Here is an 11,299-nt window from a genome sequence, read left to right as displayed (position 1 = left end):
CAAAGACACTTATCCAGACCAGTCTCTCAGTCTCTCGGTGAATCTTCTGGTTGTTTATTGGTGCTAATAAAAAGGAAAGAATCACACAAAGCAAAGGTGTGCCTACATAACACCAGTATATCTTTCATAAACTGCTATTTTGTACAGAACCTCAGACACTAAACCCGGCAAGCCCCAGTTTGAGTTAGCGCGAGCTCATTCTACCCGAAATCTACGTTATTTACTTTGCTTGTGGTAGAATCAGCTCGCGCTAACTGCTGCAGGAAATCATCGGAGCCCACATCCTGAACCCGACACCCTGGCCAGCGCCACATCTCAGTCATTTCCTGAAGTTCACTAGTTTTAATGAGTTGACTAACTGGCAATGGCAAAACATGTCACAACCTTTGGTTCGTGGTTAAGTCCCAAGTTCTCATTAAAAATTTGAAACACCAAACAACTGAAACATGCTTCCCTTCCTCCAGTGCACGGTCCACTTCTCGTCCTAACCACCACATTTAGCCTACGGTACAATTTCACAAAACATAAAATGTATTAAAAATGGTTTATTATGAATTTGCATATTTATGTTGTCCTTACCACAACCGCATCCTTCGTGATAAGGACAACATGACTCGACTCTAATGCAGTCACCGGGTGATCTCAACAGTCAAAGGTTAGTTACTTCGTTAATTTCCTCTTAGCCAGTGAGCCGTTCGACCGGGGGACCCTGAAGGCCACACGGTCGACCTCCGTGTGTGTGGGAATCAGTAAGGCGGTGACTAGATTTAAACTAATGCTAGTTACAGTGTAGAAAACACACGGGAGAGGAAGCCAACGAGGTTCAGGCACATCAAGAAGCAGCTGATCATGGCCGACCACCACGTGTTGGTGCCTCTGTCCCGTTTGTGTCCAGCAGCCCCAGCGGCTCGTGACGTTTGATCCGCCGTCTCTTTCAGGGTTTGACCGACAGCGCCGATGCTTCACATCACGGGGCCGCCGTGTGGAAGCTGCTCCCGTTGGGCCCGCCCTCTCCGTTTCTCAGAGTTGTGCGGTGGGATAATGGTGAACCGTCGCCAGCTGCCCGCCGGTGGACTTGTCTCTCAGCATGGTCAATGCCGTGTTGGAGAAATCCCTGAGGATGTCCACCGTCTCCCTCTGCAGCAGCAGGGACTCCTGCACAAACTCCTGCTGGGTCTCCACCAGCAGCTGGACGGACTGAGCCAGTATCTCCAGGGACTGGGACACCGAGGTCAGGAGCATCCTGCTGGCCCGCTGCTGCTGGAGGCCCTGAGTGGCCATCTGCGCCACGTGGTCGTGGGCCCTGCGGGAGGACGCCCCGGCCGGAAGGGGGTCGGACAGGCCGGAGCCGGAGGGACGATTGGGTGGCGGGCCCGAGGAGGAGGGAGCAGGCGCGTGAGAGTTTGAAGAGGAGGTCGCGGTGGAAGCGGCAGAGGAGGAAGATGCAGCGGCGGTGACAACGGAAGCACCGGGGATGGAGGAGGAGGGCGGCGCCGGGCGAGGGGTGCAGGTGTTGGCTGCGACAGACGTGGAGGTGGCAGAGGAGGAAGAGGGAGGAGCAGGGAGGGAGGAGGCGGTCGCGTCGGACCTCGGCGGCGACCGCGACGGGGGAGGAGCCGCGGAGGACGAGGCGGCGTCGGAATCGGACGCGGGGGGCAACCCCGAGGAGGAGGGTCTGGGCGAGGTGTGGTTCCGGGAGTAGGTGTGGACCGGCTTCATCCTCAGCAGGGCGTTGTCGGGAAGAGGGTCCAGAGAGGTGGAGGGTGGAGGGAGAGGGGACGGGTCGGAGGACAACATGGAGTCCTCGTTTTCTTCAAAGTCCATGGTACCATCTAGTAGATCACAGAGGGACAAACAAAAACATTTACAACGAGAACGGGCACTCGGTAGAGCGCATACCTTCGTCGCAGCCAAATTTTGGCATTAGTTGCATGCCAATTGGATAAAAATTGACTAAATGGTAAAAAGAAGATTTTGACCTTTTCATGACCTTGACCTTTGATCCGATCGATCCCAAAATCTAATCAAATGGTCCCCGGATAATAACCAATCATCCCACCAAATTTCATGCGATTCGGTTTAATACTTTTTGACTTACGCGAATAACACGCAAACACACATACAAATAAATGAATACACAGCGATTTTCAATGCGAAGGTAATCAGTTGCAACTTGATCAAAAACAAATGTGTATTTGTTTTCACTTTTTCACAAGAAACTACAGAAGTATACAAAATAAAGTCATCCTATAGTTGTAACGCATTTCTGTTTGACCTACTCAGCATTTTGGGATGTATTAGTGGGGACTCTTTCAGATGTTATGCTAATTGGACACGCACTCGGTCAATATCGACAAACAAGCATGCATTGTGTAGCAGCAAAGGGGCGGAGCTTCATAGCTGCGAAATCCGGATGATGCGACAGAGGCATCGGCGGCACAAGCTGCCTAAATGTTCTTGACGTCTGTTCAAACTGAAGCTGTACATTTAGAACAATGACTCATCGTATTGTTGTTAGTGTACATTTTGAGGGTAAAATCTGAATCTGCCATCTCATGTAATGTGTTGAAGAGCTTTTGGGGTCCAACGATTTAGATCAGCAACATTATTCAATATGTTTCATATCTAAACATCATAATAAATCTGTAGCATTTCAGGGCTCTTTTAGTTGGGTCCCCTGGCAGGTGCCTACTACCACCATCACCACGACAACTACTACAACTGAAAACACCAGCTGTGAAAAACTCACCTCCATCGTCAGCCAAGTCAAAATCAGAGGAGGAGTGGAAAGTATCGCCTGCAAAACATCGTCAAGCAGCAGTTAGTAACTCTAGAACAGTCAAAAGCAAATGAAACCTTGAATCAAAATGTGTTTCTTCTCCCCGTCATCAGTGAGGAGACTCACTAAAGCACAAAATGACTGTTTTGTTTTCATCCACTGCCTGAGAATCGAGTACCTTTCTCCTCCCTGCTGTTGCCTCATATAAAAATGCACAAATAAATCGTTACACTTTAGATAAAAGTGGATGTTGAATAAAAGCTGTGTGAAAAAGTTATTGACCAATTTACAAAAAAGGCACACATCAAAAAAATGAAGACGTTATGAGTTACGTCTCCGCTATGTCCAGAATATTTCCAGAGCTTTACCGTGTGACCGGAACTGAAGCTGCTATCTTCGCTCTTTTCAAAGCCACAAGACTCCTTTTGACAATGACATCATTGTGTCTTGCAGAACGTGGAGGTTCTACTGTTATTTGTGTTACTTTGTGACTTCTGTGTTTTAGATGTCTAGGGTGCAGATACACAAACGTGCTCCCCGCGGTTTCTCTAAACTGGGGGCGTGCGACCGTCGTCTACGGTGCGTTTTATGCCGATTATGGAGAATTACTTCATACAAACCCGCTGAAATAAATGTCTGCTATCCCTTTAAAAGAGGCACTATAAACGAGCATGGCATATCAGAGGCAACGCACACATTCTGACCTCACTTAAATATGAGGTAACCATATTAGGTGTCTTTTCACATTAGTGGACACAATTTCCTGTAAGTTTGTTATTGTCCAGCTCTACTTACCACCAAGTTCTTTCTCTGGTGAGGAGAGAGGAGAGAAGTCGTAGGGGGCTCCTCCAGGAATGGAGTGGGAACTGTCCGTTAAGCTGAGGTAGGAGTAGGTGGCAGTGGCGGGGGGGGGGGCTTTACTGTAAAGCTTGGAAAGGTCTTCGTCAAAGTCCAGATCACTGTCGCCGCCTGAGAACCGGCAAACGGACACGAGTTAGTTCCTTGCAAAAATGTGATTCAACTGAAAGGATGTTTTTGTTATTTAGCCATCTCTCCTCTCCTGACCATTTCCATAAACTGTAGTATGTTGTTTTTTTTGTAAGACCTTCATGTTTTTTTGTTTGTTTTATTCCAACACAGCAGTTTTATCTGAGCGTGTCATGATTTGATCTACAGGATTGGGCAGATTGATTGATCTTATCAGATAATAATACTGCGTCTTCTGACTGAGATGGCGAACATGGAGCAAACGAGCAATGTCGTGCCGTTAAAGCCTCAACACAGCCGCGTTGAACCACAAAATAACAAAAGAAAAGAATCTGCCTCTCTCCCCGCTGCTGAAATGGAATTTCGGCAGATCTCGAGTCGATTATCGCCGATGGGGGACGGGAACGTGAACACAGATTATGAACGATTCCATCGCTCAATCGTCCCCAGAGTAAATATGTATTTATTCAGACAATAACATCTAATTTTTCAAAACACACAAATCAGAAGAAAATGTACTTCTCAACTTCAGCTACAAACTCTTGTGAGATCTAACAGCTAGCGCTCTTGATCGCACCATGCAGCACATTTTCAGAATGCTAACTATAATAGATTTTTTGTAACTTTCAGGGTCACGGGTCTAATGCTTCATTCTACTTTGCATTGAGGCTCTCCCAATCCACAAATTAACTGATAAAATTAGGTTCCACGGACACATCTTGCTTGGCCTGCATGTCCTCACCTCTCTGAGGGCTCATCATGAGTATCTTATTGACCATCCTCTCCACGGGGCCCATGTTCTTCTTCCGCACGCTGCTGCCGTTGGGGCCCCGCAGGGCGATGGCGCGTCGCTTCCCGTCACATTTGAGATCCGCCCATTTCTTCATGATTTGACGCACCTGTGACAAAGAGAAACCTCCTTTAAAAAGCCTTCCACTGTGATACAGTATTTTACACTGACACATCGGCTTCATGTCGGAGGCTGCTACTACAACCACTGAGTCTTCAAACTAGAGCTGAGCATGAATAATAAACAAATAAATAAATACACAAATAAAACAATCTAAGACGCCAGGATCAGTCCTTGGTTGAGTTAACATATTCTACTAATTTCCCATCGAATAAAAAATAAATAAATGATGTCTGACTGAGAATATACCTACATTTTAAATAGACAAAAAGAATAAGAAATAGCATGTGAATTATCACCAACAGGACTAAAAATAGATGTTGATCACAATAACAAACCTGTCTGTAATTCTCCCCCAGACTGTTGACCTGATTGGTGATTTCAGTCCAGGTCCGCTTCTTGGCATCAGCCGACACACCTTGGTTGAACTTCCCTACAGGGAGAAACATCGTCAGTCCTGGTACTCTAACAATTCTATGCAGTTCGTTGATGCGGATATGGACCTGTCGAACTAAACAACACAGATAAACATTAACGTCACGCTGCAAGTCGGCATGCAAGCAATCAAGAGACATGGTTATTATGAGTTAACCAAAGGATTAAAAAAGGGGTCATATAGTGTATTCAGAGCATTAATATGGCACGCCATTTTTCTCTCTCTCCGCCGTATTGAGAGCCATCGAGAGGCAATCGAAATGCTCCCAAACTAGCATTATGCACTGTCACCTTTACATTTACTAACATATTTTACCCTCGGGGTCAATTTGACCCCAGCAATTAAAACCTACAGAAAATTATTAGAATTAATATTGTTTCCCAAGTTTAAGTGTGAGGTACTTTATGTTTGTTTGTTGACTACCTAAATAGCCCTTTAAATATATTTAAAAGTTGATATTTCTTATATGATATATATATATTATATATTTCTTATATTATATATATTATTATACACAGTGAAAAACAGCATGGGGTCAAATTGACCCGAAAGAACACCGACATGAAACATTGAATGGGGTCAAATTGACCCGAAAGGTAACAGGAGGGTTAATCAAATAATCTGAAAACAGTGGTTCGTACACAATACATTATCTAACAATAAAAGCAAAGTCAGTTAACTAATGCTTTCAAGCATACTGCAAGATATGACTTGGCTAAGGAGGCAAATAATAATATATCTGCTTAACTAGGGATCATTTTGTTCATGCAGGGGCCGGAAATGTTGGCGGGTCGGACGATTGGGCTCGGTGGAAACCAGCAGCACAGGGGCAGCCATGAAACCATCAACCTCTCAGTTGCTCTACTAGGTGGATGATACTGGTGTATCCTGTGGGCGAAACGCTTTCTACAAGCTCAACCCCAAAGATTCAGCCAAACTTAATGAGTAACGATAATCTCCTCCCTAAAAGTCAATAGACAAACAAATAAACACAAACACACACACGTTCTTACTCACTGAGGATGATGTATCTGTTCGTCTTCACGGACTCCAGCAGCAGTTTGACCTCATTGAAAGAGAACCTCGGTTTGACCCTCGACCCTTTGACTCCTGCCACCTTCGACTCTTCCTCATCCTCACGCCAAGAGGCCGACATGGCTCCACCGCAGCCTCGTCCACTCCTCCTCGCCTTCCGGCCTATGACAACAACTCGGTTTGTAACAGTCTCCAAATTACAGGACTGCTTGGTCCTGATCCGCCTGCCAGTCTGGACTGAAGACGCCTGTCGGACTGCACAGGGCCTGCGACGAGGGAGAGCATGAGGGGAGGGAGGAAAGAGAGATAATATAGAGGGAGAGAATGGAAGAAGAAGAAAAACACAATGTCAAACGACGAACTTAGCAACTCTAAGTAAACAGAAATAAGAGCTCTGATTCTCAAACACAACAGAGCGAATGTTTCACTCCAAACAGACATTATTTTCCTGCAGTGCTTTTTACTGTAAATATAACATATGCTACAGTAAGTAGGGGTGTCTGGCTCATGCATCTTGTACGGCTGGTCCGAGTCATTTCATTGAGTATCTGCTGATAATGAGACCCGGTTCTGATTCTTCTATTTTCCTCGATACACAGCTGTACAGTGGCCTCAATTCAAGTTATTAAAATCATTCCATTGTATGTTCTTGATAATTGCATAGGTCTGGGAGAAGAAAAGGCTGTTCCTTCAGGGGGGGGTTTTCTATTTTAAAAAACGAGACATGACCCCTCTGTGTAATGGTGTTGGTCTCGAGGTAGATGTCCTCCGGTGTTGGTTGCCTGAGTCAGCAGGGCCTGTTTCAGAAGGCAGGTTTGTCAATAAGTTAACACAATAAAGATGCACTTACATTTCCTAAACGAATGAAAAAGGGCGTGATATCCAACTGTGTACTGGGCTGTAGCCGACACAGGGTGTCTACAGGAATAAACCAGTGAAATTTAAGACTTTTTAAGACCACGTCTCAATAAAATGTAAGACCTAACGTACGAAGGAAATATACATTAATCTAAATTAATTAATTCAAAGTAAACACACTGATGTCTGTTCAAAATTAACAGTATGGTGTAATGCAAAAGGATAACACAAATGTCATTGCTGTTGTAAATTATATTTATTAATACAACATTTTCAGAACATTTAGGTCCCATGAACAAATGTCTATAAAATCAAGTAAATATATTTTTTAAATACGTGCAACATAGTTCCTTTTGAACAAAAAAATCTATAAAATAACATAGATAACATTTCCAGCTGCTTTTAAAATGCAAATACATTTACATAATATAATGTATGTGTGTGTGTGTGTGTGTGTGAGTGAGTGAGTGAGTTCTCATGTCTCTATGTGATGGATGTTTGTGCACAGGTTCATGTCTACTCCTGAGCTTTTGTGAATATACTAGGAAAACAATCTTTTTCAAACTATATGAATACAAAAACTTCCAGTTGACATTTGGTCCATTCTCCTGGAAAAAAGAAAAAAAAGGCAGACATTAGCCAAACAACAGTCACCACATCTCTTCATGACATCACCACTTCAGATTAATGTCAGACTGGATAAATATGAATGAATACTATTTTTACAAATTAAGCAATGTGAGCCATCTCTTGAGCCTAGTGAACACTATTTAGACATATTGACAGGTAAACACCACTCTACTGCCATTCTAAAACTATTTTTAATTAGTCTAATTAATGTGTAGTGCGCCTATGCATAGCTGTTATTAACTTGACACATGAGTAAAGCTTAACTATATGAAACACTCATATACAAGAGGATAGTTAATACATATATTTATGTTAGACTTACTTTGAGATGCTGAAGTAGGTCCTGGGCGTGTCATGGCCCATGAGCTCCACAGGATCCTGACGGGACCTGGTCATTTCACCAATAGCGCACATGAAGTCCAGCTGTCTGCTCTCGGTGGTCTGGTCCAGAGTCTCGTGGTGGTCTGGTTCAGAATCTCGTGGAACAGAATGAAGAACGCACCGCAGCGTTGGTCTTCGGTGATGAGCTCTTTGTTGCACGGCGCTGGATTTCCTCCGGTGACCTCCATCGTTGTAGCGTTGACGTTGTTGCCGGCGGCGGAGCAGCAGCTAGCAGTGGAGCAGCAGTTAGCCCCGCGGGCTGCTGGTGGCCTTCGCTAGTCTCTGTGCTTCTTGCTCTGCTCGTGAGATTCCACCGCTGGAAAGTCTCGCGACACATAACGCAGCTTCAGAAGCATTTCACCCACCGTGACCAGAAACACTCGTTCTTTTCAAGCCGTTGTTGAACTTGCATCCCCCATGTTTTCTAAAGTAGCCGATACTTCACGTTGTAGGGGATTGATGGGACCGAATACGCGGGGCCCCTTTAAGAGAAGGGGCGTGGCCCCGGTGACACCAGAGACGCCGCAGAGCAAAATACGGACCTGGTGGAACAGATTGCCTCATATTCGCAGTGACATGACACACAAACAATTTAAGACCAATCCAATCTGAATTTAAGACAATTTAAGACTTTTTAAGGCCTTATTTTTAGGAAAAGCAATTTAAGACTTTTTAAGACTTTTTAATGCCCCGCAGACACCCTGCAACATTACATGGAAAATAGATTTGTTGAGCTTTATTCTGACGGGGGCCCAGCAGCTGAAGAGGATTTGAAACACAGTAGAAGACAAAGATGTCGACTAAAGAGAACAGAAATGATGTGTTTGGTGATTTAAAAAAGGTTGAAATACAAGAGATGTTTTCTCGTAAATCTACTTGGATTTTGGATTCAATGACCGCTCTTACAACGAAAAAAAAGAAAGTGGCCTGCCACTGAAAACCCAAAAGTAAAAGCTTCCGCAGGAGGCCGGCCAGAAAACGGACATTTTGCGCTTTAGGAGTAAAAACGGTTGGAAAATAGTAAACCATAAACATGCTTTTCAGTGACACATTCTGAAAATGACAGGTTTACGCCTGTACTCTCAAATGCAAGAGTTTAAAACATTATTAGTCATATATGATGCTTTACCAGATGAAGAAATACTAATAATGCATGATTTACTGTATTATTAATTATTACTAAACTGAGCGATTACAAAATCCAGTGAAATGAAAACGAACATCTATAAACAGGGACTTTAAATATTTAACAAATGCAACACGTGGTTTCTGCCCAGTGGATCATACTGTCTCGACTTGGTGACTGTATCCAAGTGCAGAAGTTTCTTTGCAAGAGAAATAAAAGCATGTTTCAAAGCCACGATTCCACGACTTGTCAATAACAAACAGTGTGGTAAAAGCAGGTAGCGGGTGTTCAGCCACACTTTGACTCCCGTCAGCTAATTTAATGGGATCATAAAGTTACAACATCGAAAAGGATTTCTCCAGATTTGATCCAAAAAGATGTATTCAGTCTTTTAAACATTCCGTCTTGACACATAAAGAGTCCCACTGATGACGAAAGGGGAAATCGGGCAGTACATATGGAGATCACAGACTTCCTGCTTGATGCATTTATAGCTGAGTCACAGCTCCACTCATGGACCAATAGAAGCAGTAACACACTGTGCACCAAGGTCTCCCAATTCCCAACATCTAATCCACACACCAGCGTTGTAGTCTTTCAAGATCTCTATTTTTTTAAAAGTGGAGTTTTAGACAGATCTTTGTTTTACTTCAAGGCCAGTCCCAACTTTAACTTGTTACTGTGCCTTGATGTTGTATGTATTTTGTACTTGGGATTGAACGAGTCCCCGGGCGTCAATACATTCCAGGTATTTGCAGCTCCGATGAATTACACTCAAGGTTGAGTAATGTTTTATTGTTCGCTGATAAGCGTTGTCCTTTTCTCAATCTGCCCCTCCCCCAAGGAGACTGCAGACAGGTTCAATGATGACCGATGGTCAGGTGGCCTTTTCTGGACCGGAACATGAATTCAACAGGATTCACCACGGTCATGCTTAAATCATTCATCATATCTTCTTCTTTAGGAGCCAACGCTATTAAAATGCAAGAAATACAATAAGTTTCGGAATTATATCGTTTTTTAAAATCTCTAGTAATTATTTATATATATATATATAATATTTAATCTCTATTAAAATAGTTATTAAAAGTAAAGAAATAGTTGAAATAGTTAGTCTTTTACAAGTCGAGACCATTTGCGTTACTATATTGATAACTGACTTTATATGTTGCCATGTGTTCTCTTAGTCCTGTTATGCAGGGATTATAATAAACATTGGGACCCTCCTCCAAGATGCTACATCCAAAGAGGATCCTACAATTATATTGAACCCAAAATACTACGTTAGGGTAGTCAAGCTTCTCCCATTAATGCAACGTTTGCTGTTTTGTTTTCCACCTTTTTCTTCCGTACTCTTCCGCCACTCACGCGGCAGTGTGACGTTAATACACGAAGTCCCCGTGAACGCGGAATGAACGCGTCAACACGAGGAGAACCTCTTCACGCGCGGATGTGACCTGCCACTGCCTCGGCTCCGACCACGTGGCCCGTCTGAGCTAATCAGCGGTGAGCTCCTCGGGTCTTTGTTGAGCTCGTGCCTGCTTCCCCCCCTGCCTCTCGTGTCTAACGACTCGCGCAAGGAGCAGCCTCGACAGACTCTGTCGCGCTAACGTTAACGCCGCTTTACGGCACTACATTGAATAAACGGCGAAACGGGATCTGCGCCGCGTTTCGTAAAACATGCGCGGATCGTATCGTTGCTTTTTAACGCGCGTTCACGGAGCCGTTTTTTTTTGTACGCCGAGTGGCAGCAAAACGTTACACGGCGGTCGAGCTCAAAATGTCTGCCTCGCTCCGGTGCTACGCTCTTTTTTTTCCCGCATCGTAGCTAACACGGTTTCGCGCTTTGACCAGGACGCAGTCCTCGCGCGCTCCGTTATTGCGAACCACTCGCGCCGTGCGGTGGTTAAAACCCGCTGGATATGTTGAAAATAATTACCAGGAAAATGGCGTTGTTCTCTCCCTCCCCTCCTTTCTCTGTCGGTTCTCCCGAAAGTTCGGAGTGTCGAAAGAACGGAACTGCGCAGACTCCGAACATTTTTTTCTTCTCTCCCTTGAACGCGCAACATTTTTGCAGCGCGCTGCGCGCCCCCAGCTGCCCCGGATACAGCGTGCACCAATCACGAACAATCTCGACGGAATGTAACACAAGACGCA

General features: G+C 44.4%; 1 protein-coding gene across 3 annotated transcripts; it reads right to left on the bottom strand.

Moving 5' to 3' along the window:
* Nucleotides 1–32: 32 nt before the first annotated feature.
* zgc:113149 (uncharacterized protein LOC541363 homolog) lies at nucleotides 33–11,209 on the bottom strand. Of its 3 annotated transcripts, none has more exons than XM_056440463.1 (7): nucleotides 11,082–11,209; nucleotides 6,130–6,413; nucleotides 5,015–5,109; nucleotides 4,509–4,665; nucleotides 3,575–3,748; nucleotides 2,750–2,797; nucleotides 33–1,832 (listed from the first exon to the last, which is right to left on the bottom strand). In XM_056440463.1, the coding sequence occupies exons 2-7, from the start codon at nucleotides 6,266–6,268 to the stop codon at nucleotides 1,021–1,023; spliced, it is 1,425 nt and encodes a 474-aa protein (XP_056296438.1). In that variant the 5' UTR covers nucleotides 6,269–6,413; nucleotides 11,082–11,209; the 3' UTR covers nucleotides 33–1,020. The 3 variants fall into 3 exon arrangements, with proteins under 3 accessions (XP_056296438.1, XP_056296437.1, XP_056296440.1); XM_056440462.1 differs by lacking the exon at nucleotides 11,082–11,209 and adding an exon at nucleotides 7,958–11,072 and having other exon boundaries at nucleotides 6,130–7,613; XM_056440465.1 differs by lacking the exon at nucleotides 11,082–11,209 and having other exon boundaries at nucleotides 6,126–6,213.
* Nucleotides 11,210–11,299: the final 90 nt, after the last annotated feature.

Source organism: Pseudoliparis swirei, chromosome 20, assembly GCF_029220125.1.
Source record: "Pseudoliparis swirei isolate HS2019 ecotype Mariana Trench chromosome 20, NWPU_hadal_v1, whole genome shotgun sequence".
Lineage (NCBI taxonomy): Eukaryota > Metazoa > Chordata > Actinopteri > Perciformes > Liparidae > Pseudoliparis > Pseudoliparis swirei.
This window is presented reverse-complemented; position numbering and strand designations above follow the sequence as displayed.

Bases quoted from the DNA above. Each gene is read 5' to 3' on its own strand.
- zgc:113149 (XM_056440463.1), bottom strand. From the start codon at position 6,268: ATGTCGGCCTCTTGGCGTGAGGATGAGGAAGAGTCGAAGGTGGCAGGA. The intron at 3,749-4,508 runs GTGAGGACATGC...GCCGGTTCTCAG, and splicing joins CATGATGAGCCCTCAGAGAG to GCGGCGACAGTGATCTGGAC. The intron at 2,798-3,574 runs GTAAGTAGAGCT...GATGTTTTGCAG, and splicing joins ACCAGAGAAAGAACTTGGTG to GCGATACTTTCCACTCCTCC.